The sequence below is a fragment of the Orcinus orca genome, chromosome 3 (assembly GCF_937001465.1).
Source record: "Orcinus orca chromosome 3, mOrcOrc1.1, whole genome shotgun sequence".
In the NCBI taxonomy this organism is placed as follows: Eukaryota; Metazoa; Chordata; class Mammalia; order Artiodactyla; family Delphinidae; genus Orcinus; species Orcinus orca.
Window position 1 is genome coordinate 3404521 of NC_064561.1, and position 27758 is coordinate 3432278.

Here is a 27758-nt window from a genome sequence, read left to right on the forward strand (position 1 = left end):
ACTGGCCCCCAGCCAGATGAAGACTGGGACCCCCGCGACTCTCCACATTTCCACACCCAGCTCCCCATCATTCTGTTTGCTGCAGTGACCCAGCCAGGACTCTCCCAGGTGCTCCCAACTGCCCCAGGCCAGGCCAGGCCACTGTCCAAGTCCCACCCCCAGGAGACAGAGCAGACCCAGAGCCTTGGGGGCCGGTGGTTGTAAACAGTTTTATTGACAGGGGGTTGGGGGAGGCAAACTCCAGAGAGGGTCCAGGACTCTCAGCTGGCCACTCAGCTGGCATGCATGGTCAGCTGGAGGTCAAGGGGGAGGTCACAGAGGATGGGTGGCATGGGACCCTCTGACCACCCTGGGGCCATATTTACAGGGGGGCCCGCCCGCCTTCGCCATCTCCCAGACCGCCCGAGCCCTTAGACAGCCGCCAATACGACTTCTGGGCAGGCCGTCCTGACCCCCTGCCTGAAACCCCTTCCTCATCACCCCTCAAACTCCTAACCGGCACCTTGGAGGCCCCCGGCTTTCTGGAAGCCCCGGCATCGGCTCAGCCAACGCCCAGGCCGCTGGGGCCTCCACGCTCGCACACAGACACACACACCGCACGTGGCCGCCCCCACGCACACGCCGCAGCAGCCCGCGGGCACACGCGCACGCCTCCCTCCCCTTCCCGGCCCCTTGCACACGGACACGGCATGCACGCGCGCGCACACACACACACACACACACATACATACATACATGCCGGGGGCCGGGTCGAGGAGGGACCTCTGGGTGGGGCGGGGGGGGGGAGCTGGGGTCTGCAGATGTGCCCCCTCCCCTTCCCACCGCCAAGCCCCCGGCCGCCACCCCGAGAACGGAGTTGTGCAATTGGTTAGAAAACTGCAAAAGAAACGCAAATTGGAAAACAAACCAAAAATCCACGCGCAGAAGGTCAACCTCAAATCCACAGCACATTCCGCCCGCCCGCCCGCCTGCCCCAGACCGCCTCAGGGTCCTGCGGCCCCGGGGCGCGGCGGGGCGGGGAGTCGAGCCCCTTGTGCTTCCGGGAGGCGGAGGGCGCCCCCCACCCCGCGCGGCTGGGCCGGGGGTCTGAGCACCCACTCGGAGCTGGCCCGGTCTCTCGCTCCTGGTTCCCGTGGCTGGCACCGCCGAGGCGCGCGGCCCCGGCCTAGGGCACGGGGGGCGCAGTCCTGTCCGGGCCCCCGTACGAGAGGAGGTGGGCCAAGTCCGTGCCGGGCCGGGCGTGGCGGCCGCGGGGCCGGGCCTCGCCGCTGTTGATCGTGTGCGTGCGGCGCAGCGCGGCGGCGGGCGGGGCGTGCGCGCCCGGCCTCCGGAGGCTGCCGGTGGGCGGTGGGCTCCAGGGCCGAGGGAGGCCGTCGGCGGCGGAGCTCGGGTCCGAGGGGCCCGTGGGCGCCGACACCACCCGCCGGCGGTCCGGGCTGGCGTGGGGGGTGAGCGGGAAGTCGCCGTGGGAGGCGCGGCCGGGCCGCGCGACGAAGAGGCGAGCGTCGGGGGCCGGCTCGCCGGGCGCGGGGGGCGGCTCGGGGGCGCGGGCAGGGGCCAGCAGCAGGAGGGAGGATGAGAGGGAGGCCGTGAGCAGCGTATGGCCGTGCTCCCAGGCGCGGGGGCCCAGGGCGTGCGGGTGCGGGGTGGGCAGGCGCTTCTGGGGCAGCGGCGTCTGCTCGGGCGTGGGCAGCAGCCCCGAGTCCAGGTCGTGGGAGCCGCCCTGCAGCAGCGTGGCCTTGGCCCACCCGTTCTGCATCAGGGGCGCCAGCAGGGCCTCGGGGGGAACCCCGGGCCCGCCGCCGCCCCCGGCCCGGCCCCCGGGGCCGCCCGCCCGGCGCTCGCCCAGGCGGCTCACGCTCAGCACGGCCTCGCCGCCCCCGTGCGCCAGGATGGCCTCCTTGTCCTTGCGGCGGGCCAGCTCGCGCCGCTCGCGGAGCCCCACGTACCAGCCCACGCTGAAGCCGGACACCACGGCGCCCACCACGAAGGCCGCCACCGACGACGTCACCAGCAGGTTCACCGACACCAACCCGGCGCGCTCCTCCGAGAGGCTGGCCCCCAGGAGTCCTGGCCGGGAGGGCGGCGTGTGAGGGGCCCGGCCGGGGACGGTCCCCTGCGCACCTCTCGCGGCCTCCGGCTGGCCTACGCACTCAACGTCTGTCTGCTTCTCTGCTTCGTGGCGCCTCTCTGACCCTTTCAACGCCCGTCTGCCCATCTCTTTGTCCCCTGGCATCTGTCTTAAAGTTTGTCTGCCCATCTGTCTCCTGGCCTCTCTCTCTGCGGTCCCCAGCGCCCCCTCGCCATCTGTCGGTCCTTTTCCCACCTCCCTACCTGGAAGTGGGGCCCCCTGCCCTTCCCAAGCCCTGACGGTAGCCAGTACTGCCCCCCGGCCCTCGCGTTGGGCATGGGCGGCAGAGGGTGTGAGAACCCTGGAGGACCAGGACTCCGAGTCCCCAGGCCTCCTCCCCTCTCCCCCGCTTACCTGTGCAGTCCCCTAAGCCTGAGGTGCTGGCCCCGGACACGTCTTGCTCAAAGTTGGCTCTGATGAGGGCAGGGGGGCAGAGAGGCGCAGTCAGCAGAAACCTCTCGCACAGAGCTGTGGTTGCGGGGGGGGGGGGGGGGAAACTCCCGATCATCACGTGGGTCACATACCCGCCCCCCACCTCCCTCGTCCCCAGTACCTGGTGCCGGGGCTGAGGAAGATGCAGGAGCCATCCGGGGCCCAGCCGCAGTAGGGGTCCTGACTGCCAATACAGTTCCTGGAGCAGACAAGGGACCCGGAGAGCAGATCAACCACAGCCCCTTCTGAGGCACCTCTTACTGTCAATCTGGGAGTTCTCAAGGTACGTCTTAGCGGTGGGGGCTATTTCTTCCCCATTTTACAGATGAGAAAACTGAGGCTCAGGAAAGTTTACTTTTGCCTAAGGGACAGAGCCAGGGTTGGAGCCCAGGCAGGCTTGCCCCTAAGTCTGTGCTTTGGGTGTGTGCTATGGCATCATTATTGCCAAGTCGGCGGGCACAGGGTCAGGTGCTCTCCAGTGTGTGGAGGGCACACTGTGAGTCCAGAGATGTGCCAGTGTTTTATCTGCATGTGATCTTCCCACCCATTTTATTTATTTTATTTTATTTTTTTGGCTGTGCCACGCGGCATGTGGGATCTTAGTTCCCCGATCAGGGCCTGAACGCATGTCCCCTGCATTGGAAGGTGGATTCTTAACCACTGGACCCCCAGGGACGTCCCTCCCACCCATTTTAGAGGCAGACAAACAGCTGTCTCCCTGGTCCCCAGCTTCTGCTCCTGATGCTCTTAGAAATGTCACTCACATCCCATCCTGCTCTGCCCATAGACCTCCAGGGCTCCCACCTCACTCCAGGGGTGGGGGAAGGAGCCCAAGTCCTCCCCACAGCCCACAGACCCTGCACGACCCACCCCCGGCCCCGTCCCCTCCCTGACCTCCCCTCCTCCCTCTTTCCCACTCGCTCATTTTGTTCCAGCTATACAGGCCCCCTCTCTGTTCCGCCAACACACCAGGCCCAGTCTTGCCCCAGGGCCTTTGCACATGTTCTGCCCTCTGCCCTGCTCATCGTTCAGTGAGTCAGGATGCTGTTGGGGCCTGGACTTGAACTTGACTCTCTCCCTCTTCCCATGCTCACCTCCCTTCACTTCCCCTGCCCACAGCTGGCCCAGGAGTACTCACTTCATGCATCCTGAGTATTGCTGGCAGCGCGCCACGGGCACTCGGACCACACAGCGGGGGAAGGCCGCCAGCAGGCCACCCGAGGCCGCATCCAGCTCCAGGCTCAGCAGCCGCTGCCCTGTCTCGCCACCCCCAGAGCGTCCACACCTGGGGGTGAGCAGATTGGTAAGACTCAAGGGGCACGCCCTATCTCCCTGCCCACTGGCCCTGTCCCTTGACCTCTGCCTGGCCTCACCTGTCCGGCCGGTAAGTCTCAAACTCCTCCAGGAAGACACTGGGCCCGGTGGTGCCCGAGGCACTGGCGTTGGGCCAGACAAGGAACTTGAGGACAGTGCCCGCCTCAGAACCCAGGAAGACGACAGTCTGGTTGCCCCAGGGGCCGGCGCCCACGTCCACGGCCACTCGCGTCAGCTGGTACCTGGGGCCAGGGTTGGGCAGAGGTCAGGCTGCCTCCCAGCCCCCTGGGGTCCTGGGCGTACTCAGAAACACCACCCATGCCCAGCAAGGTGGACATGGGCGTGGCTCCAAGGGGACACATCATGGAGAGAAACACACCCCCAAACCCGACTCCTACCTGGGCCTGCCTGTCTCTCTCCCTGTCTTCCTCCATCTCTTTGTGTCAGATGGTCTCTCTCTCCCTCTCTGTTTCTCCCTCTTTCTGGGCATCCCCGGAGCCTCATGCCCAGCTGTCTTGAGTGTCCGGCTTCTCCCTCATGTCCGAAGTTGGCCCTGTGCCTCCCTCCTTGCCCACCACCCTGGCCAGGGCTCTCCTTCCCACCCAGCCCGGCCACCAGGACCCCGGCCCCGTGTAGGGACTGACCGCATCAGAGTCCGAACAATCCATGGTGCGTGGCCCAGTGAGGGCACTGCCTCGTCCATCAGGGGGTGTGTCTTGACGAAGTTGAGGATCTCGTCCGGGAAGGCGCTGGAGGCGTTGTACTGCATGCCGGGAGCTGCACAGCACCCGGGCCTGGGTGGGGACGAGGGGGTGGTCAGGGTGGACATGGAGGCCCCCACATAGGGGCTCTGATTCACCAGGGGACCTGCTGCCCTGCCCAAAGGGCCTCGGTTTTCCCCACCTGCATAATGGGTACAGCTGAACTCGGCAACAGCTATTAAAATAACTAACTGCCTGGAAGTCCAAGCCCTTGGTCCAGGGTCAGGATCCTACCCAGGCACCTGTCTCAGGGTCGAGGGGGCTCTCACCGGGGCCGTGGCACCTGGTCCTCCGGCACGGGTGTCCAGATGGACTCAGGGGACTTCTGCTCACGGAAGCGGCCCTCAAACACGGCAGCCACCTGTGTCATGTCAAAGGCGCAGACGGCCGAGCCGGGGATGCTGTGGGTGGGGGCAGATGAAAGGGAGCAGTGAGCCTGGCCAGGGGTGGGGTGGGGGTGGGGGACTGCCCTGGGCAAGCAGGTGGAGGAGTGTTTGTCCTCCGGAGCTGTCACATGTTCAGTTCCCTGGGCCAGAGGTTGCTGCCCCCCCACCCCCCATCCAGTCCAGTCACTTCACCTGCTGAACAGTTCTCAGACTGGATCGTAGTTCAGCCCCTCCACAGCTACCCGTATCCAGGCCCCGCCTTGTCACTTGCCTGCATATCCAGTCTCCCAGGTGCCACCCTTGCTCCCTTTCAACCCATTCCCCAGGTAGTTTTCCAAAAATGCAAACCTGACCTGGTCCCTCTTCTGCTCCTTACTCTCCCATGGCTCCCTAGTGCTCTCAGGATAAAATCCAGGCTCCTCCCCACAGCCCATCACCTCCCTGCCCTCATATCCTCCGCTCTCCCCCTTACTTCCCTCCAAGCCAGCCACACGGGCCTCCTCCCTATGGTTTAAACATAGCAAGCTCATTGCAGCCTCAGGGCTTTTGCACAGGCTGTTCTTCCAACTTGGAATGCTCTTCCCGCTTCTTCCATCTCACAACCATTGATGCCTCCTCCAGAAAGCCCTCCCCGACCCCTCCTCCAAAGGCAGAGGATGGGGACGCCCCCCTACCCCCATCTGCCAAGTTCTGGCCAAAGGGCCTCGGAGGGTCAGTGTCTGGCTTGGTGCCCCCTGGCCTGGGGCCGAGGCCTCCTGGGAGTCGAATCTTGCCCAGTGCAGGACCCAGGGGATATGTGGTGAGGTAACATGGGAACTCTCCGCCCGTGCCCACCCGGTGCTCCCAGTCTGCGCCCGACGGTGCCCGCTGACCTGTTGCTGGGCGTGGAGAAAACAGCAAGGACCACGGGCCGGCCCCCCAGGCTGACCACGCCCGTGACGGCCCGCAGCACGTTGAAGTAGAAGTGGGAGTCCCCTGGCACCGAGCAGTTGAGCCGTGCCTTCAGGAACGACGTCCACTGCTTCTCCAGCACGCGAGGGGAGCCGCCCACGTCATTCTTGCATACCCGGGCCACACGGGACACCACCACCTGGCACATCAGCAGGCGGGGGGGGGGGGGGGGCGGGCGGGGGCTGAGCCCTGTGTTCCACAAGGCCTGCCCGCAGGTCGCACTGCCCGCTACCCAGGATGGGATGCAGGAGCCTGGCCGTGGGTCACTGTGGGTGCCCCAGCCAGTCACCTTAGCCCCCTGAGCACCAGATTCCCCAGCGAAATGGACAAGCATAATCATCATCGCTTCCACTTACAGATCACTCATTAAGTGCCAGGCACTTTATCCTCCTCATCTCTCATGTTCCTCCCAAAGCTCTACAGAGGAGGGCCTACTGATATCCCCGGGGTACAGAGGGGAAACTGAGGCACAGCGAAAGGAAAGTGACCGAGGCCCAAGGTCACACTAGTAGTAAGTGGCAGTCTGTGCACTTAAATGTCTCCGTGGATTGAGGGATGGGATGGATGTATGGATGGATCAGTGGATGGATGGATGAATTTGAAGGACACAGTGATGGACAGTGAAGATAAGGAAGAAGGAGATAATCAACTGATGGATGAATGGGTGTGTGGATGGATGGGTGGCTGGCTGGATGGTTGGATGAGTAAATGGGTGTGAGTCTGCATGAATGGATAGATGGGTAGATGAATGGGTGGGTGGATGGATGGATGAAAGGATGGATGGGTGGACAGATGGATGTGAGTGTGGATGAGTGGAGAGATGGGTAGGGGAATGGATGAATGGCTGGATGGAAAGGCAGATGAAGGAGGTAATGACAGATCAGTGGATGGGTGGATAGAAGGTTGAATGGAGTGGATGAGCAGGTGATGAGGAGATGGGATAGATAATTGGATTATAGAGGGGTGGGCAGGTAGGTGGAGAGATGGATGGTAGATGGATGAGCTGATCAGTAGGAGGATAGCTCAATGGATGGTTAGGTGTATGAATGAATGGACAGGTAGGTGTATGAATGGATAAAGAAGTCAATGAGTGGGAGGTGGGTGGATGGATATATAGGTGCATGGAAGGGTAGATGAGTGGACGGTTGGATGGAGGATGGCTGAGTCAGGGGGTGGGCGGATGGATAGATAAGTGGTTTGATTGGAAGTGTGGGTGGGCTGAAGGACAGATAGGTGGGTAGGTGAGAGGGCGGCTGAGTGGGAGAGTGAGTGGGCAGACAGATGGGCCGTCGAGGAAGGATGGATAAATGATGGTAGATGGGTGGGTGGACAGGTGAACAGCAACGGCACTGGGACTGGAATCAGGGGTGTATCTGACTTCAGACCCGGGACCCTCACCCAGGGCTGCTCCAGAAATGTCTTCAAGCCCCAGGGGCCTGGGCCCGGCTAGAGTGGAGGGCCCTGAGGACCAGAGGGACACTCTCGCCCCAGGTGGAGTTTCACAGAACCACCTCTGCTCCCCACTTCCCGAGATCAGAGCCTCTCAGCTGCATGCCCCACTGCCTGGGCCTCTTCGGGAGGGGAAATAGGGCCCTACCTTTTCCAGGTAGTTAAACTCCATTGCGATCTCCCGGAAGAAAAAGTAGATGTGGCTGCCCCACTCCACCACGTGGACAAAGTAGGGCTCTGTAGGAGAGGAGGGGTCAGAACTCAGCCCATGACAGGAGAAAGGGAGTTTCTGGGGCTGGGAACACAGTAGCCTGGGTGGCTCCTTTTACAGTGAAGGGGGCAATATAAGCTGATTACCCAGGCAAAATAAAAGAGACCAAAGTTTTGGGGGTTTTTTGGAGGGAGTAGGTGTCAGAATCCTAAAATCACCGTGTCTTCTTTCCACAGACAACGTCTACTGTTTTGTCACCTTCCTCCTTCACGTGTTGAGCTGAGCTCCTACCATACCACTCACGCTGTCCCACTTCAGGTTGCTAAGCCACCCATTTCCAGCAGGTTCTGCTTTAGATCCAACTTAAATCTTTCTTCTAACTTTATCTTCAAAGAGGCTAGCAGGTTCCAAAGATGAGATGGGAGCTCCCTGCCTGTCTCCTCTGGGACTGTTATTCTGGTGGGGGAATTTGATGAATGTCAGCCCTACCAGGTCTGCCCCTATCGCCCCACCTTTGAACCACTTGGAGTCGTGTTTCACGGTGCGCAGAGTGGGCCGGTCCCCGAGGCTGCGGTAGATGACGGCGTCGATGGCTAGGAAGTCGGTAACGGTGGCTGTGAAGAGCATCCCTTCTGGATGGGGGTGAGTCAGGGGGAGGCAGGTGAGAGATTAGATCATAGAGGCCGGAGGCTGGGTGGGTCAAAGCTTGACTTCAAGACTGAGCCCTGAGCCTAAGTGAGCCCTAAGCCCCAGGCTGATCCCCAACTCCTCAGCTCATCCCCAACCTCGGCTGAGCCCTGCCCTTGAGATTCTGCCTGTTTCATAGCTGGAGAGATGGTCTCCCAGCCATCTTCTAAATGACCTGACCCCAAGAGTGGAAAATGCCATGTCTTGCTGTGGACTGGGGCCCCATCAGATGGTCAGAGTTGGGGGCACTCACCAGAGAAGAGGGCAACATTGGCGTGTTTGGGGTCGTATGGGCAGCGGGCCATGCCACTGATGTTGTCCCCGAGGGGCTGCAGTGTGTCCATCTGCAGGGGGGACAGGGACTGAGTGACAGAGCTCCTGTCTATACCTAGCAGCCCCTGGCTCCCCCAGCCACCCCCTCCAAGGGGACTCCTGGCGCCACCTTGGATGTTGTGTGACTTGGTCAGTCATTTAACCTCTCTGGGACTCAATTTACTGATCTGTAATAAATGGGTCTGAATCGATCCTAATTCATCCTATAACTGGTTTGGAGTTTAAGTTGCTGCAGCCTGTACAGGCCTCCTTTGGAAGACTCCTCTGGAGCTCCGGGTGAGGGGTCTGGGAGGGCATATCCAGTAAGGCTTCCTGTAGGAGATGATGTGGCCTGGGGATAGGGCATGACCAGTGGAGGGCCAGTGAGCAAAGGCGTGGAGGTTGAACCTGGGGCAGTCAGGGCTTCGAAGAGCGGTGACTCACGCTGTAGTTGGCACACACGGGGTTGAAGGCATTGGAACCACACACGAAGAGGGTGGATTCGTCCCGAAGTAGAAGCACCTTTACAAAATTTCGACACTCGCCCTGGATTGGGGCGGCGGGAAGAGAGAAGCCAGGGTGGGTGTGGTCACGGGTGTGGGCGGGGTCAGAAAAGAGGCGGGGCCTGCAAGGAGGGGCCAGGGATGTGGGCATGGCAAAATCAGGGGGCTAAACTAGGACTCGGCTGGGGGCGAGGCCATGACTAAGGGAGGGGCCCAGACAGGGAAATAGGGCACTTGAAGGGGTGGAGCTATGGCAAGACGAGGGCTAAGGGCACGGCCACGACTGAGGACCACCTTGGGGCTGTGGCCAGGCTCTGGGAGTAGCCATGGCAACACCAGGGCCCTGGCTTAGAATGAAAGCAGAAGATTTGCCCTGGGGGGGTGGCCAGGACGGATTGGGGCGTGGTTGGAGGCGTGGCCAGGGCCCACTTACCTCCTGCTTGCCCTTCATCCGACACACGTTGATGTCGCTGGGGTTGGAGCGCCAGGTCAGCTTCTGGGACACAGAGAGCTGGTGAGGTGAGCGGGGTCCTTGACAGCCCTAGGAACCCTGCTAGGGAGGCCCGAATCCACCTTGCTCCCCAGCTCAGTGTACGGGCCCCCTGGCGGGAGCCCCAAGAATTGCCCCCTCCCCTCCCTCCTGCACCCCCTCCTCACCCGCTGGTACCGCAGCTCCATGGACGTGGGGGGCTCCAGCTCCACCCGGTACAGGTTGTCCCTAGAGGAGGGGTGTAGTTAATGAGATCGGAGAGCCTCCCCTCCCCGCCCACTATTCTGACAGCAGACGTGAGGCCAACACGTGCCAAACAGGGGCGTGCCAGCGCCTCTGCCACGTGCAGCTCCGCATGTGCATGCCCTGACACGCCTCCTCGTGCCCTAAAGTGAGCCACGGGTTCTGGCACACCCCACATGCCTTACCACGCCACCTCACGCTTACACACCCCATGGCCTACACCCAACACAACGCACTGTCTGATGCCTTTACATCTGCTGTCCCCGTCTCAGCACCCCTCAGTCTCTCCCAGGCTCTCACCGCTCCCCCCATGCCACAGAAACTGCCCTAATCAAGGTCACTGGCCCCTGTTAAGTCCAGCCGTCACTTCTCTGTCCTCCTCCCCCTCTCCACAGCGTCTCCCCCGGCCAGTCCACCCTCGTCCTGGGAACTCCATCCTCACTGGGTTCTTGGACCCTGCACTCTCCTGGCTTCCCTCCCACCTCTCCGGGCCCTCCTCTCTCCCTGGTGGGCCCACACCTGGGTCCTCTGGCCTCTTCCCTCCCCCATCCATACCCCTCCTGGGCCGCCTTGTCCACTCTCAGGGCTGGAACCACGTCTCTGCCCGGATGACACCCACAGTCCTGTCTCCAGCCAGGGCCTCCCCTGAGCTCCAGATTTGGGGTCCAGCTAACCCTCAAGGTCTCCACGAGGGGGCTCAAAGGTGTCTCATACTCCGTCTCACACTCAGCTTGGCCACACGGCACCCGACCATCCCCCAAATCTGCTCCCGCCCTGTCCACCATCTCGGCTGAGGCAACTCTATCCCCACGACGTGGGAGTCACCTTCAACTCCCTTCTCCTTCCCTCCCAATATGTCACCGCTGCCTTCAGTATCTAGCGAGGGTTCACCCACTTCTCACATCCTCTATGACCACCACCCTAGTTCAGCCCCCATTACTGCCCACCTGGACCAGCATTGTCCCCTCTGCTCTAGTGTAGTGGCTCCTGCCCTCACCAGTACAGTCTGTCCTCCCCCAGCCGCCACCAGAGGGCACCTGTGAGCACCTGAGTCAGGTCCTGTCCCTCCTCTGCCCACAGCCCTCCAGGGTCCCACCTCCCTTGGGGGTAAAAGCTCAAGTCCTCCCCGCGGCCCACAAGGCCCTGCCCTCCCTGCCCCGTCCCCTCCCTGCCCTCCCCTCCTCCTTCTCTCCCCCTCACTCACTCTGCTCCAGCCACACGGGCCTCCTTGCTATCCCTCCACCATGCCAGGCAGAGTCCGGCCCCAGGACTTTTGCACGGGCTGTGTCCTATGCCCTGACTTCTCCCTCTCCCTCAGATTTCCTTATACCTGGCTCCTCATCAGTTCTCAACTCAAATGTCACCTTCTCAGAAAAGCCTTTGGGGCCACTTCAGCACCCCCTCTAGCACCCAGTGAATTTTGACCAAACAGCTGTCCCTACCTGGTAACACATCATAGCAAGCTCTGGGCTTCAATCACACCCAGAGTTCAGCACCCTTAAAAATCCCACCCCAGGGACACACATTCACACTCCAGCCAAACAACAGGCCCCAGCGTGCAAACCTCCCTAAAATGCTACCACCTACTCCCCCACACCTCACCCTGCACACTCTGCCCGACAGTCCCTCGTACCTGTCCCCGATGAAGAGCGTTCTGTTGACCCGCAGAACCCGCTGGATGTTGAGATCGTCGGTGCCCTCTGCGGGGGTCAGGTGTCCTGGCCCGCTGCCCACGAACACGGGATAGTGGTTCAGGTCTGGGGAGAGGGCGAGGAGGGGTGTGATTCAGGGCCAGGGTGAGCCTGGCCTGGCGAGCCCCCGGGGGAGGGGGCAGCAGATCCAGCTGGGGAGCAAGACCCTCCCTCGGGACTCCCCCTCTCCAGGCCCCCCACTCACAGTCCCTGGGGGCCACGCTGAGTGGCGGCGGCTCCTCGGGGAAGAGGCCGTGGGAGCCTCCCAGTAGCAGCAGCAGGAGCAGTAGGGCCGGGCGGGGAGGGGGCGCTCGCGGGGTCCGCATGGCGAGGTCAGGGCGACAGGAGGTGACACCTGCGAGCGAGGGGCCATGCGGTGAGCCGTGTGGCTTGCAGTCCCCATTGCTGCCAGCAGAGGGGGCGCGAGAGCCGCGGCGGCGGGGACCTTCAATTTCCAGAAGAATTCCCCATTGTGGGGTAATCATTTAAAAATAACAACAATCATGGCAACAACAATAACACCAGCACTTATTAATTACCAGAACAACTTTCTGACCACATTTTAGTGAAAGCTCAGGAAACAGTTTCTAACAACAAAAGGATAATCACGAGAATATTTAAAAAATTAAATGATTTTAAATTAAAAATTAATAATAATAATAGATAAACAGGGACTTCCCTGGTGGTGCAGTGGTTAAGAATCCGCCTCCCCAAGAGGGAAGAGATATGGGGACCTATGTATATGTATAACTGATTCACTTTATTATAAAGCAGAAACTAACAACACCATTGTAAAGCAATTATACTCTAATAAAGATGTTAAAAAAAAAAAAAAAGAATCCGCCTCCCAATGCAGGGGACACGGGTTCGAGCCCTGGTCCGGGAAGATCCCACATGCCGCGGAGCAACTAAGCCCGAGCGCCACAACCCCTGAGCCTGGGCTCTAGAGCCCACGAACCATAACTACTGAGCCCACGTGCTGCAACTACTGAAGCCCGCGTGCCTAGAGCCCGTGCTCCGCAACAAGAGAAGCCACCGCAATGAGAAGCCTGTGCACCGCAACGAAGAGTAGCCCCTACTCACTGCAATTAGAGAAAGCCCGTGTGCAGCAACGAAGACCCAACACAGCCAAAAATAAATAAATAATTAAATTTATTTAAAAAAAATAAACATTTCAAAACATATATTTATAAAAACTTCAACCTCAAAACACATGTTTTAAGAATTCTTAGAACTGGGGCTTCCCTGGTGGCGCAGTGGTTAAGAATCTGCCTGCTAATGCAGGGGACAAGGGTTCGAACCCTCGTCTGGGAAGATCCCACATGCCGCGGAGCAACTAAGCCCGTGCGCCATGACTACTGAGCCTGCGTTCTAGAGCCCGTGTGCCACAACTACTGAAGCCCGTCCGCCTAGAGCCCGTGCTCCGCAACAAGAGAAGCCACTGCAATGAGAAGCCCACGCACCGCAACGAAGAGTAGCCCCCGCTTGCCGCAACTAGAGAAAGCCCACGTGCAGCAGCGAAGACCCAATGCAGCCAAAAATTAAATAAATGAATAAATAAATTAATTTAAAAAAAAAGAATTCTTAGAGTTAAAACACAAAAACCTTAAAATGAAAGTCTCAAAAACCAAAAATTCGAAGGCTCTTGGAATTTTATAAACCACAATCTGGGAACTGCAGTACTTTAGAATAGCAGAATATTCTAGCTGGCCAGGGACCTCAGAGGCCCTGGTAAGTCTGACTTCCTTCCCGATAACAGCCTTTCTGTCCTCTCCTGGAATACCTCTGTGACAGGAGCCTCACGACCTCTTCAGGGGGCCTGTTTCCCGCTCCCGCTCAAGGGAATTTGGAGAAACTTCCAGGTGTGTAGAGTGGAGACCACCCCCCACCCGTCCCAAGTGATGATCTGGTGGGCGGTGTGAACAGAACTCACCCTCTGGAACCCAGCCCTCCACGCCCCTCCCAGAAGGAGTGCAGTCCGGAGGCCCCAAGAAGACACCCGCAGCCTCTGGGCACGCCCCGTGCCTCAGTTTCCCCGTCTGAGCAGCAGGTACATCTCCGAGCCCTGCCCCAGCCTTGGGGTGCGGGGATCCCGAACCCGTGGAGGTGGACGCGAGGCGGGAACTTTGGCCCTGGAACGCCTGCCTCTGAGGATTCAGGGCCAAAAAACAGGAAGGCCTTGCGTGGAACAGCGAAGTTTCCTCTCTGTGACCCTGAACTTCCAGGATTTGTGACTCAGCGGACGCCAGGATCTCACGTGTGCGCGGATCTGGCTCTACTTCCTTAAGAGTTTCCTTCCCCGGCTCCTCCCCTGCTTAGCAACGTCCAGTGGCTCCCAGCCACCCCCGAGCCAGGCCCCAGACACTGCATTCAAGACCCACAACGGGATCACCAGCCCCGCTGCTGCCTACCCCAGCCTACAAGCTTCCTCCTTACAACACCTGCCGGGGCACCCCGCCTCTGGTGTTCTGTCTGCTCTGTGCCGCCTTTTTTTTTTTTTTAAGATTTATTTATTTACTTATTTATTTTTGGCTGCATTGCATCTTCGTTGCTGGGCGCTGGGCTTTCTCTAGTTGCGGCGAGCGGGGGTTACTCTTCCTTGCGGTGCGCAGGCTACTAATTGCGGTGGCTTCTCTTGTTGCGGAGCACGGGCTCTAGCTGCGTGGGCTTCAGTAGTTGCGGTGCGTGGGCTCAGTAGTTGTGGCTCGTGGGCTCTAGAGCACAGGCTCAGTAGTTGTGGTGCACAGGCTTAGGTGTTCCGCGGCATGTGAGATCTTCCTGGACCAGGGCTTGAACCCGTGTCCCCTGCATTGGCAGGTGGATTCCTAACCACTGCACCACCAGGGAAGTCCCTAAACATTTTTTTTAACATTGTGGTAAAATGTATAACAAAGTTTGCCATCTTAAGCATTTTTAAGTGGCACTAAGTATATTCACCTTCTTGTGCAACCATCCCCACCAGCCACCTCCAGAACTTTCTCATCTTCCCAAACTGAAACTCTGTCCCCATTAACTTGACTCCCCACCCCCTCCCCCAGCCCCTGGTCCGCACCATCTACTTCCTGTCTCTATGGCTGTGACTCCTCCAGGGACCTCACACAAGTAGAATCAGACAGTGTTTGTCCCTCTGTGTCTGGCTTATTTCACTGAGCATCATGTCCTCAAGGTTCATCCATGTTGTAGTGAGTGTCAGAATACCTTGACTTTTTAAGGCTCAGTAATATTCCACTGTGTGGATAGACCACATTTTATTTATCCATTCGCCGGCTGATGGACACTGGGGCTGCTTCCACCTTTTGGCTATGTTGTGAACGGGTCTTTGAGACCCTGCTCTCAATTCTTTTGGGTGTATATGCAGGCGTGGAATTGCTGGATCGTATGGTGATTCTACGCTTAACTTTTGGAGGAACTGCCACGCTCTTTTCCAAAGCGGCTGCACCGTTTTACATCCCCACTGGCATTGCGCATGCGTTCCAATTTCTCCTGCCAACACTATTTTCTGTTTTTTTTTTTTTTTTTTTTTTTTTTTTTTTTTTTTGCGGTACGCAGGCCTCTCACTGTGTGGCCTCTCCCGCTGCGGAGCACAGGCTCCGGACGCGCAGGCTCAGCGGCCATGGCTCACGGGCTCAGCCGCTCCGCGGCATGTGGGATCTTCCGGGACCGGGGCACGAAGCCGTGTCCCCTGCATCGGCAGGTGGACTCTCAACCACTGCGCCACCAGGGAAGCCCCTATTTTCTGTTTTTTGATAGCAGCCATCCTAATGGGTGTGAGGTGGTGCTCTGTGCCTTTTACCCCATGTCTTATCAGAATAATTTTTTTTTTCTCCTTCCTTTGGTACGCGGGCCTCTCACTGCCAGGGCCCCTCCCGCTGCGGAGCACAGGCCCCGGACGCGCAGGCTTAGCGGCCACGGCCCACGGGCCCAGCCGCTCCGCGACACGTGGGATCCTCCTGGACCGGGGCACGAACCCGCGTCCCCCGCATCGGCAGAAGGACTCTCAACCACTGCGCCACCAGGGAAGCCCCCCAGAATAATTTTTAACTTCAGAAACTTCAGGACAACAGCTTCCACTCGTGGGCCATGCAGCATTGTGGTGAGGGGAGGGGCTCCAAGGCCATAAGTGTTCAAATCCCAGCTCTGCTATGTACATGCTGTGTGACCCTGAACAGGTCACTCCACCCCTCTGGGCCTCAGTTTACTCATCTGTGAAATGGGCATGGTAACAGTATTGACCTCACAGGCCTGTGGTTGGTGTTAGCAAAGTGCCTGGCATGCTGCAGGTGCTCAGTAAATGCTAATTATTATTGTTGTTGCTGTTGGTATATTGAGTACCAGAGGCCGGGCTGGGTGGTTTCCAGGAATTGCTTCACGGAGACCCCTGATGGCTCTAGTACGGTTGGTATAACATTCAGTCCATTTGGCAGATGGGGAAACTGAGGGACTGATTGAGGGGCCATGACCCACCAGAGAGGATGTAGCAGCTGGACTGAACCCAGGGCTCTCTGCTACCAGGATTTTGCTCCTGGGGGTTGAGCGTACGAATGGTCACGGCAAGATTGATAATCACCCGTTCCGCCATCCCTCAACCCAGTGAGGCCAGCAGTTATTTAACACCCAGTTCACGGATGGGAAGACTGAGGCCCCAGTTCGGGATGGGACCTCACGGCTCATTTTTTCTCCTGGTTTCCATAACTTTGTGATGCAGCAACTCGGGGCTAGAAGGCTGTTCCTGTCCTCCCTCTGTCCACAGCTGCCCCCAGCCCCTCAGAACCACCCTGGGAACCCTGAAACCCAAACTGGGCTTTTCTTACCAGCCCCATTGTTCCTGAGCCAAAGACAACAGTGTCGGCCTCCCAGTCCCTCCCCTGCCCTGAGGGCCCCAGAGCCCAGCTCCCAGCCCCTACCTGGTCCCCTGGCTTCCAGTCCCGCCCCTTCAGTATCCTCCTCAAGGTAGCAAAGGAATCTTTCCAGAACCCAAATCTCACTTGTTTCTTCCCTGATCTAAACCAGGGTCTCTCCCCTTCGGCACTGCTGACATTCAGGGCCAGGTCATTCTTTGGGGTGGGGAGGTTCTGGGCGCTGCCAGGTGTGGAGCAGTATTCCTGGCCCCCACCCACTCGATGCCAGGAGCATCCCTCAATTGCGACAACCAAAAATGTCCCCAAACACCGCCCAGTATCCCTTGGGAGGCAAAACCACCCCCAGCTGAGAACGTCTGCTCTAAACCCTTCTATGGCTCCCCAGTGCCCTTGAAATGAAGTCCCCTCCCTTCCATCTCCACCTCTGAGGATCTGCACATGCTGTTCCCTCTGCTTGGAACACCTTCCTCCTGCTCCCAGTAACCTGGTGCACACGCTCGCTCGTCAGGTCTCAGACATCTCCTCCAGGAAGACTCCCCAGATCAGCCCGGATTGACTTCCTCTGGGCTCCTGCCTGCCTGTGCCAGAGGGCCCTGCTCACCCTATCTTCCAAATGCCTGGTTAACTGTTCATCTTCCCCACTGGACTCTGAGCTCCCCGAGAGGGCGGGACTGAGTCTGTCTTGGCCACCACTGTGTCCCCACTGCCCAGCACAAGGCCTGGCATTCAGTAGAAGCTCAATAAAGAATAAAAGTAGCAAACACCAAGCACTTGGGATGTGCCAGGCACCGTCCTAAGGACTTAAATGAACTCATTTGATCCGCACAACACATCGGAGAGGTGGGTGCTGTGCCCCTTACACAGATGAGGAAACTGAGGCATAGAGAGGCGAAGTCACTTGCCCAAATGGAAACAGTGGAGCCAAGACTGAAACCCGCTCAATCGACATTTGTTAGTTTGACAATCATGCAGAGCTGAACCCCACATGCTCTTTGGGGGAGTCTGGGTCACGTCGGGGCCAACCCACTGCCCCTGGCCTCAGTTTACCCCCTGACCTGGGGTTATCGGAGAGGTGGCACCTCTCCCGCCCCTCCAAGACCATCTGCTTCTCTCCATGAAACTCGAGGCGTCTCTGCCAGCAGCTGTCCGGCGCCCACCTGCCTGGAAGTGGCCCCACCGCCGGCCCTGGCACCTGGTCACTGGGAGCCGCACTACCTCCCAACCCCGGGGCTGCGTGGCCAGCGTGTGCACCCCTTGGCGTGCAGGGCACCCATGTGTCTGCCTGCCTGCAGCCCTGGAGACGTGCATCCATGAACATGGGGGTGGGAGGGACGGTCATAAAGAGACAGAGGTCCACCCCCAGCCGGGAGGGCTCGCGCTGTGGCACGGCCTCTCTGCCTGACCTCCCAACCATCACTCCAAGCCTTGGTACAGTCCCACTATACAGATGAGGAAACTGAGGCAGGGATGGAAACTCCCCCCAGGCCACCTGGCTTCGCCCTCCCATCGACCTTCCCAGGTACCATATGGCCTTAGCTACTCTAACTTCGTCAAAAGTTCAAATTTCCTTCTGGAACATTTTTTCGCACCTGGCCAGGGCTACCTGGGCTACCCCAGGGCTTCAGCATACATTTTAGGATCAGCTGGTAAGTTCCAAAACAAATAACATAAAACATAAAACATGTTGGGATTTTCACCGGAATGGTGCTGAACGCATAGACCAAATTGATCTATTGACGGACAGGCTCCCTGTCTCCGCTAATGGTTCAGGCCCCACCTGGGAGTCACACCCCCACCAGCTCCCTTCAGCACCAGCCCCTTCTTTTCTCACCCTCACATCCAATGCCAGCAAGTCCTGTGGGGTCTTCCAAATTCATCCAGAATTCTCACCCCTCTCTAGTCTGTTCCCTGGTCGGCCCCCAGCATCTCCTGCCTGGACCCCACGGTCCCCTCCACCCGGTCCACAGCTCCCACCCTTCATCCCCAAAGTCTGTCCTCCCCGCAGCCGCCACCAGAGGGCGCGCGTGAGCACCCGAGTCAGGCCCCGCCCCTCCTCTGCCCACAGCCCTCCAAGGCTCCCACCTCCCTCCCAGTAAAAATCCAAGTCCTCCTGGGGCCCACAAGACCCTGCGCGACCTGCCCTGTCCCCTCCCTGTCGTCCTCTCCTTCCTCTCTCCCCCTCGTTCACTCTGCTCCAGACACGTGAGCCTCCTCACTGTTCCTCCAGCACACCAGGCCCGGTCCTGCCCCAGGGCCTTTGCACGGGCTGTTCCTCACTCCTGAAAGCCTTTTCTCTCAGATACCCACATGGCTCCCTCCTTAGTTCAGGTCTCCACCCCCACTCCCTGGACTAGCAACCCCTTCCCTCCCACCCACCTCCCACCTGGGGTCCAATGTCACACTCTCAAAGGGTCCTCTTAGACCCTCTGTTACTTCGAATATGGTCCTCGGACCACCAGCAGCAGCAGCCTCACTTGGGAGCGGTTATAAATGCTGAGTCCCGGGACTTCCCTGGTAGTCCAGTGTTTAAGACTCCATGCTTCCATGGCAGGTGCATAGGTTCGATCCCTGATCGGGGCAGTTCCGCATGCCGTGAGGTGCAGCCCCCTCCTCCCCAAAAAAAGTCTACACGGGGATGCCCCCTCCTCCAGGAAGCCTTCTCTAACTGCCTTCCCTGGGGAGCTCCGTTTCCCCGGGCTCCCCCAGCCATGACCCCGCCCTCAGCTCCACCCAACCTCACCAACTTGGGAGCATCTGTGACCAGCTCTGGCTCTTTGTACCCCAAATTGGAAGCTATTCATTCACTCATTGGATGAGCAATTACTGAGCACCAGTTGTGTGCCAGACACTGTTCCCAGCATGGGGCCGCAGCGATGGCCAAGACAGTTGCAAAGCCCTGCCTTTGGGGGGTTCCCAGTCCAGTGGGGAGAGAGGGGTACACGCATTACCAGAAAACAGAACTCAGCTTCTGACAATAATATCGAAGCCTGAAGATGAAAATGCAGAGAATGATGGAGAGTGATGGCAAAGGGGCTGCTTTGGCTGGTGGTCAGGGGACCTCCTGGAGAGGGAACTGAAAAGGCAAAGCCCTGGAGGCTGGAACCATCAGAGGAACAGCAAGAAGATGCCGATGGGCGGGGAGGCTGCCATATCATAAGAGAGGAGCCCTGGGACTTTCCCCCTTTTCCAGACAAGACATAGAGCCTCAATTTTCTCATCTGTAAAATAAGGCACTAGAACAGGGCCTGGCACACGTGTTTACTCTCTGTGAAATGACCTTGCTGGGTGACCTTGGGCCAGCAGCTTGCCCTCTCTGGGCCTCTCCATACCACAGCAGGTGACTCAGTGACCCGAGGCCAGGCTCGGAGCCCCTGTTTCTCCATCTGCCGTGGTAAGGATGGGGGCAGGATGCCCGTCTCCAGTTCCATGGAAGGAGCTCCTGTCAGCCCAGCCGCCCCAGGATTCCAGCTCCGGGGCCCGGCGTCCCCGAGGGGATCGAGTAACCTGGAGAGGCAGCCGGGCCCCTGCGTCGTCCAGGTCTAGTTACCAGCTCTGCTTACAGCTGCCTCCTCCACCTGCCTCAGTTGCCCCCAGCGCAGCCCAGCCGGGCTCTGGGGCTGTCTAGGAACTTGGCAGAGTAGCCAGAGGGAGTCCCTTGGGGCCCAGGCCACGGGGGCGCTGAGGAGAGGGGCTCCCTCGCCCCGCAACGTTCGCACCACGCTGGTTAACTCATCCCTCCCCAGCCTGGGAGGCGGCCAGCACATCCTCTTGGTCCTCAGCCTTCCTCCCTGTGTTCTTGGTTCCCGGAACCTCAGCTTCCCCATCAGTGACTTGAGCACGATAACCATCCCCAACGGGTTATCATGATGGGTAAATAAGCTCCAGATAGTAGGTGCTTAATAAACTATTGACTGCTGTGCGGCCCAGGGTTACATCCTTCCCCTCTCTGGGTTTGCTTCTGCCTCTGTAAATCAGGGATGAGAACATTGGCTCCACGGGGGCAAGGGGTCTGGTGCACAGTAGGCACTCAACAAATACCGGCTGAATGAATGTCCCACAAAAAGATCCAATTTATGAAAGAGCTACAAAGATCTGTTTATTCCAGACTTCCTGAGCACCTACCGTGTGCCAACATGGCCGGGGATTCAGCCCTGACCGGGACCATGCACAGAGCCGGGCATGCAGTAAGCACCCAATTAATGCTGAGCATCTCGTTTAAAGAGGATGGTGCTCAGAGTACCCGAGTCGACTCCCCGGTGCACCCCACAGCAGCCCAGCAGGGCAGGGATTTAAGCTAAAATTTGATGAAGCCCCTACTGTGTGCCAGCTGCTCGAACAAGACTTTCACATGTTTGAACTGGTTTCCTGCCCACGCCAACCCTATGAGGCAGTGACCAGCACCATTATCCCCATTTCACAGAGGGAAAAACTCAGGCTCAGAGAGGTTAAGACACTTGGCCAAGGTCTCACAGCACAGAAGGGTGTAGTTGGGATTCGAACCCAGGCCACGTGGCTAAACTGCCTCTTACTGTCATTTACCGAGTGCCCACAATGTGCCATCTGTCAACGAGGCTGCACAGCCTAATTGCACATCTTGCAGATACGCAAGCAGAGACCCAGAGAGAGGCTGCCCCAGTGCCAGGCCACTCAGAGAGCCAGTGGGGAGACCAGGTGTCAGAAGCAGGACCTTGAGTGGGGGACATGGACAGGTCCCCGGGGCTCCCAGCCAGACAGACAGGGGGCACTCCTGGGTAATTAATTTTAATCACTGTTTGGAAATTGGGCTGCCAGGAGGCAAATCGGAAGCAGCAACTTGTAATTAGGAATGGGGAAGGGGGGCGCTTCTTTCTTGGTGATGCGGCGACCATTCCGAGGAAATTAAAGTGTCATTTATACCCAGTGGGTAATTAGGGGGCCTGGGAGGGAGCCACTCGAGGGGGCTGGGGGCTCCTAGGGAATCTGGGATGGCGGTGGGAGCTGGGGGTCAGGAACCCACAGATTCCCAAGTGGGGGGCCCTGAGCCGGCCTGGGGGCAAACGTACCCTGGTCTCAACCACAATTTGGAGGAAACACAGAAGAGCAGGGTGCTGCTCTTGGGACCCAGCTTTGGGAGACAGAGGTGAGTAAGGCTCGGCTCTAGGGGGCTCCACTGTAGGGAGGGCAAACAGATCTGGTCCCTGCCCTTGGGGTCCTCAATCTGGAGGAAGCAGAAGATGGTGAGCCCGGCCCCTCTCACTTGGGGTTCTGGGAGCCCTCCTCTCCCCGAGGCTGGTCCTCCCAACCAGAAGTGCCCCAGTCACTGTCCCTCTCTAGAGGCCCTGTCTGGGAGGCCACAGGGATCCCCAAGTGGGATGAGACCAGAAAGGCAGGTCTGGAGGGGGACACCGCTGAGCGATGCTGGGCGGGAGGCAGGCGGGGCCCTGCCAAGTGCTGCTGGGAACGGAAGACCTGGCGATGAACTTGAAGAAGACAAAGGCGGGAAATGGGTCCTGGGGTCCTAGAGGACCACAAGTCCTGGTGAGTCAGGGCTCAGGAATGGTGGAGATGCTGGCAGAGTGACGTGGGTTCTGGGGGCTGGGGCGTGAGAACTGTGCATCAATGGAGCAAAACGGCGAGGGGACAGGGGCCCCCGTTTTGCTGGGTGACCTCGGGGAATTTGCAACCCCAATCTGTGCCTCATTTCTTCCCAGACCCTGGGACTTAGACATTCAAAGGGAAATAACAGCAAACATTTATAGAGCTCCTATTGTGTTCCAAGCCCTGTGCAAAGGGCTTTGCAGAAAGTACTGGTGGGGTAGGTAGGAGGGGTTTCCTCACCATTTTACAGGTGAGGAATTGCAGGCAGCCCAGAGTGGGCAAGTAATATGCCCAAGGTTGCACAGCTAGGAAAAGGCCAGACTGGTTTTTGAACCCAGGCTATATGGTCCAGACACCACACTCTTAACCTTAGCACTATGTGCCCCCAGAGAAAGGGGCTGTCAGTCCCCCACATCTAGTAAGCCCAAAATCTATCCTGATCCACCCACTTCTTTTCCCCTCTACTGCCTCACCCGGGCTGGCCCCCATCATGGTTCATCTGGACCAGCGCAGACGCCTCCACCCTGGTCCCCCAGCTCTGGCCCTTGCTGCCCACAGTCTGCTCCCTGCAGCAGCCAAAGGCGCCTGTGAGCACTTAAGTCAGGCCCCGCCTCTCCTCTGCCCAGAGTCCTCCAGGGCTCCCACCTCAGTGGGATAAAAGTCCAAGTCCTCTCTGTGGCCCACAGGGACCTGCATGACCTGTGCCGTCCACTCCCTGCCCTCCCCTCCTCCCTCTCTCCCCCTCACTCCCTCTGCTCCAGACACAGGGGCCTCCTCACTGTTCCTCCAACACACCGTGCATGGTCCTGCCACAGGGCCTTTGCATGGGCTGTGCCCTCTGCCCGGAAGGCTCTTCCAGTTCTCTGCATGACTGGCTCCTTTTCATTTTCCAGGTCTCAGCTCAAACACCACCTCCTCAGAGACACCCTCCCTGACATCATCAGCGAAAACAGCCCCGCCCTTCTCAGTGTCATTCCTCGGGGCACTTGTTATACTCGATTCACTTTCTTTCCTGAGTTAGTGTCCATGTTCCCATCTCGTGTGAGCTTGGCAAGGACAGGGCCTGGTCTGCCTTGGTCATTGCTGGGTTCCCAGCACCTGGCACGTAGTAGGCAGTCATTAAATATCTGTCAACTCATGAAATGAGAGCAAAGACCCCACAGCTCTCAATGAGATCAGGACCAGAGGCCACAAGCTTCTGCTTTTCAAAATTATTCCTTTTTCCAGAGTAAGAAAAGAACAGGTCCAGACCTGGCACTTTCCCTGCATCCTCTTGTTTAAATGTTCAACCCTAAGGGAGAGAGAATAGCATCCATGTTTCACAGATGGGGAAACTGAGGCTTAGAGAGGGGGCATGAGGGAGTGAGTGAATGAAGAGATGAATTCCAACCCAGGTAAGTCTGACCCAACTGTTGTGGCAATCTCTAAAGGCAAAAATTCAGAGGGGCTGTCTCAACTGCCCCAGGGGATTCTTACTGGGCCTTCAGGAAAGGGAGAAGGTTCTGAAACTATCAGAAAACATGTCGCTTCCCCCTGGTGAACTCCTACACATCCGTCATGGTCCTAGAGGCAATGCCCATCCTCGATGCCTCTTCTCTGATCCACTGGGAAGAGCCAGATTTCCTCAGCCCCATTTTGCCCCAACTCTGATCCCATGTAGCCAAGAGGGCCAGGGTCTGCCTGTTTCCCCTCCCTGAGCCTGGAAGACCCTTGAGGGCCAACCAGGCACTAGAGCTAAATCTCCCTCTCTGCGATCCCAGCATCACCCAGCCCAGGGCCAGGCACACAGAGGCCACTGGGAGCATCTGTTTAGTGACTGACCTTCCCTACCACTCTGGACCAGGTCTCCCCCGGGCCCTCCTGAAAACCCATGTACCCACAATCCTCTCTGGGATCCTGCAGTTGGGAAGTTCTCTCCTAGGTCAGCCCTTGGAAGGCAGGCTCAGCCTGGGACAAAATGCACCCTGGGAAATGTAGTCCTCACTAGACTGGGCTTCCCTCCCAGCAGGCCCTGGGGCTACCACCTTTGGACCCTGGGGCTACCACCTTTGGACCCTGGGGCCAGCGAAGGAGCTTCAAGGGTGGCTGGTAGGGGGCCACCCCTGTATCCCTGCCCAAAGATATGGAAGAGGGGGTCCTTGGCCTCCCAAGTCACCTCCTTAGCACATTCTAATGCCTGCCACTTCATCTGGACATCCCTCAAGGGCAGGTGATGAACGACTGTGATAATAAGAGAGAATTATGTGGCTCAGGCCCAGACCTCTCAGGCCACACATCAAACCCTGGCTCTGGCAAGCCAAACCTACACCGATCACAATGGTGGGGGTATCTGGCGTGTGGGTCTGTCCCCTGAAGCCGCCTCCTAGATAATTGGACCACGGGATGTGGGGCAGGCGGCCGGGGCCCCCTCCCAGGCTGCCATGAGCCTCAGTGTCCCTGTTTCTGCTAAATGAGGCCCCACCCACGGTCAACCCCAATCACCACTGGGTCTTGGATGAATCAGTCTGAGAATCTGCAGCCCCTTAAATGGCTTAGAATTTTGGAATCACTGTATCCTAAACATTTTTCCAGCATTCTGGAAAACCTGTCTCCTGGTAGCTATCCTTCCCCACGGCTGCTCAAGGTCTGAAACGCGGCCCATTCCCTCCCCTGCTCTAAGATCTTCGATGGCTCCCTATTGCCCTCGGGATAAAGCCTGCTCCCCAGCTTGGCATCCGTGGCCCCTGTCACCTCTCAGGCCTCATTGCTTATTGTCTCCCACCCTTAAAATAGCCCAGTCACTCAGGAGTCCCCCAACACACCCCTCCGTGGTTTTCCCCACTGCTCCCTCCACCTGGGATCCCTGTCCCCCCCGCCTCCTGGCAACCGCCTTCTCAACCCTCAAGGCCAGTGCCAGCATCCCCTCCTCCAGGCAGGGGATGCTGGCACTGGCATCCCTGCTTCCACCTGTCCTGACCCTGGCTGAGTCCTCTCTGGGTTCCCCATCATCACCTGGCAAAGGGCTGGGCACACAGGACAGGGCCACACCACAGGGTCAGTTAGGGACACCCTCCTTCCCGGGAGATGGGCAGCGACTGGCACATCCTTCAGCCCCGGGGGACCCAGCTTACCTGTCCCGCCAGCTGACGTCAGGGTCACCTTTGCAAGGACAGTTTGATTTCTATCTTCCTGGTCCAGCCCCCGGTAACCCCAGCAACTCTCGGCTCAAGCCCTGGGCAGCCACTGCAGATGACAAACCCTCCTGCAGCTCACATCTCCAGCACCTTCTTTGACCAGAGGACAGAAGTGAATGGCCCCTCCCTGGTGACTCAATACCTCCGCTGGGAGTCGTGCTCTCACCTCAAAGCAGAGGAGGCGACAGGACCCTTAGGCCCCATGGGTGCTCAGCCCTGGCAGAAGGCAGGTGGGGACTGGAGGGAGAGGTTACAAATCCAGGGTATTCCTTGGGACCTCTCTCTGCCTTGTCTCCCTCCACTCAGGTCCTAAAACCTTCTGGGGAGATCGCAGCCCAGAGAGGGCTAGAGACCTGTCTGAGGCCACACAGCAGCACCCCTCCTCTCAGGCCCCAGCCTTCTCTATGATGCTTTTTTTTTTTAGAGAGGGGTGGGGCGTTGGAAGCTCCAGGTCTAATTTCTGCCCTGCCCAGGTTGGCTGGGTGGGGAGCCAGGGTTTCCAAGGAAATCTTTGGGCTGGCATTTTGGGTTTCAGCAGATGTGGAGGCTCCTTTCCCCCTTGACCCCATCTAAAAGCCCCAGCAGTGGAGAGGCCTGGCTTCCCTCTCCACCCATTCTGGGCCTCAGTCTCCCTGTTTGTTCTTGGGAATGGGCCAGTTCAGGGTGGACACGCTACAGTTTAACGAGTCTCCTGCCAGTCTGCCACCTACCCAATATCCAAGGTCCTCTGTGCCACAGGGACCCCCCAGCTACCTTCCCAAAGAGCTCAGGACCCCCTCCCAGGAGAATACTGACCCCACCTATGACTCCCAGCCTCTCCCCACACCCTGTACTCTGTCTAAATAGAGTTTCAGCAATTGCTCAGATACATTCAAAAATTTCGAAATTTCATCCTTGAGAGAAAACATATCTACTAGGATATGGGAAAGGGACTGGCCAGCGTCTGTAGGGGAGGGATGCCCCGGGGGTACTGAACTTTGATTTTGGAGAGTGCGCTGTACCCTTGAGAAGCTGAGGGAACCCAGAAAAATATGAAGCAATGCAATTTTGCCAACTGGGGGGGGCTTTTCTGAAGCCCCAGCCATTAGTCCCCCCCTTCCTCCTTAAAACCAAAAGAGACCCCCAAAACTTAAGGGCCCAATCCCCTAACCCCAAGCCCCAGTTCCCCTCCAGTCTGGGAGTCAAAGATGACAGCCTCAAGGGGGAGGATGCCAAAGACCTCAGCCAGACAGGGCCAAACAGGGGTTGAGGGTCTGGGAATCGCCCCCAGCCCCAGGACGCTTGCAAAAACTCCCAGCTTCAGCGTCTACACGTCTGGGCAGGGGCAGAGCAGGGCGGAGGTGCCCCAAACTCGGCCGGCACCCCGAGGGGAGAGCGGGACAGGGGGCACGTGACCCCCACCCTGGAGACCAATCAGCGCCCACGGGAGGGGGCCACACTCGGCGCCCCCCACCCCTCCCAGCGCTCTCGGAGAGAGACGCTTTCTTTGTCCCTTTGTCAGCTCTTGGGGGGCCCCGAACCCTTGGGCTCCCACTGCATGGGGGGGGAACAGGACCGGCTGACTCTCTCCCCCCACCGCGGCCCCTACCCCGCGGCCCGGGCCCTGGACTCGTTCAGGGGCGCCCAAGGTGCGGCGGCTGGACCAAGGAGTGGGGCGGAGGGGCCTCACCTCGCCGGGACCACCGCACCAGCCCCGGGGGTCCCTCGACTTAGCGCCCAGGGCCCCGCCCCCCAGCACCACCTCCCACCCTCGGCCAGCAGGCCCCCTGCCTGCCCTGAAACCCCCACCTGGGCCCAAATCCAGCTCCCCAGCGGCGCAGCCGCGAGCCCCCATTATTATGCCTCTTACGGCCCCCCCGGACAAAACCTCCACCCGTTGCGGTGCCGACAGAACCCCCATTATAGCTCCACATACAGGCCCCCAGTCAACAATCCAGGCCCCCCCAGCTGCAGTGCCATTAAACACCCCCATTATGGAGTCTCATTCAGCGCCCCAGGCCCAAATCCAGACCCTTCAAAGCGTTGTTACTGGACCCTCATTATATCGCTCCATACTGCGACCCCCCTAAAATTCAGCCCCCTCCCCAGTTGCGTTGCCGGCAGATCCTCCCGTTACAGAGCTCCACAAACCCCCTCTCCGGCCCTAATCCATTCCCCTCGCAGTGGCGGGGCCCCCAGGCCCCCCATTATAGCGCCTGACCCGGCCACCCCAGCCAACAATTCAGCCCCCAGCTGCGTGCCGACAGACACCCCCGGGATAGCGCCTCCCCAGCCCCCCCTCTTGCAGACGCCCCGGGGCGCTTACCTCGGAGCCGCGGCCGCCGCGAGTGCGCGGGAGGGAGCTCGAGGGCGGGAGGGCGCGGGTGGGGGGGGGGGCGGTTCGTGCGCGCACCTGTCCCGGCCCGGCCGGCTCAGCCAGGCATCCCGGGGTGGGGAGGGGGGCTGGGGGCGCGCGCTCTCCCCGCCCCCGGGCCCGCTGCGCTGCGCTGGGGGAGGGGGCTCAGCCCCGGCCCCCGGCGCGCTGGCGTCGGCTCCGGGGGGGGCGCTGCGCGGCGGCCGGACCGGGGGCGCGCCGCGGCCGCATCTCC

The 27758-nt window shown here is 59.2% G+C and overlaps 1 protein-coding gene and 1 long non-coding RNA gene across 5 annotated transcripts; one reads left to right on the plus strand and one right to left on the minus strand.

The window, feature by feature from the left end:
- Positions 1 to 190: 190 nt before the first annotated feature.
- Positions 191 to 27758, minus strand: SEMA6B (semaphorin 6B). Of its 3 annotated transcripts, none has more exons than XM_049707639.1 (17): positions 27476 to 27758; positions 11767 to 11916; positions 11504 to 11627; positions 9795 to 9855; positions 9571 to 9633; positions 9079 to 9180; positions 8576 to 8666; positions 8148 to 8267; positions 7573 to 7661; positions 5897 to 6114; positions 4908 to 5039; positions 4522 to 4671; positions 3937 to 4119; positions 3702 to 3848; positions 2685 to 2762; positions 2486 to 2544; positions 191 to 2070 (listed from the first exon to the last, which is right to left on the minus strand). In XM_049707639.1, the coding sequence occupies exons 2-17, from the start codon at positions 11885 to 11887 to the stop codon at positions 1166 to 1168; spliced, it is 2643 nt and encodes an 880-aa protein (XP_049563596.1). In that variant the 5' UTR covers positions 11888 to 11916; positions 27476 to 27758; the 3' UTR covers positions 191 to 1165. The 3 variants fall into 3 exon arrangements, with proteins under 3 accessions (XP_049563596.1, XP_004277276.1, XP_049563597.1); XM_004277228.3 differs by lacking the exon at positions 27476 to 27758 and adding an exon at positions 13495 to 13870; XM_049707640.1 differs by lacking the exons at positions 9079 to 9180; positions 27476 to 27758 and adding an exon at positions 13495 to 13880.
- Positions 6113 to 8598, plus strand: LOC117195689 (uncharacterized). 2 transcript variants are annotated; one of them, XR_004475450.2, is made up of 4 exons: positions 6113 to 6486; positions 7872 to 7953; positions 8185 to 8277; positions 8462 to 8598. It is a non-coding gene; the product is annotated as an uncharacterized LOC117195689 (long non-coding RNA). The 2 variants fall into 2 exon arrangements; XR_007476357.1 differs by having other exon boundaries at positions 8185 to 8576.

Excerpts from the sequence above, each read along its gene's own strand:
- SEMA6B (XM_049707639.1), bottom strand. The coding sequence starts at position 11,887 with ATGCGGACCCCGCGAGCGCCCCCTCCCCGCCCGGCCCTACTGCTCCTG. Across the intron at positions 9,634-9,794 it reads TGGAGCTGCGGTACCAGCGG|AAGCTGACCTGGCGCTCCAA; the intron begins GTGAGGAGGGGG and ends TCTGTGTCCCAG. Across the intron at positions 3,849-3,936 it reads GAGACTTACCGGCCGGACAG|GTGTGGACGCTCTGGGGGTG; the intron begins GTGAGGCCAGGC and ends GCTCACCCCCAG.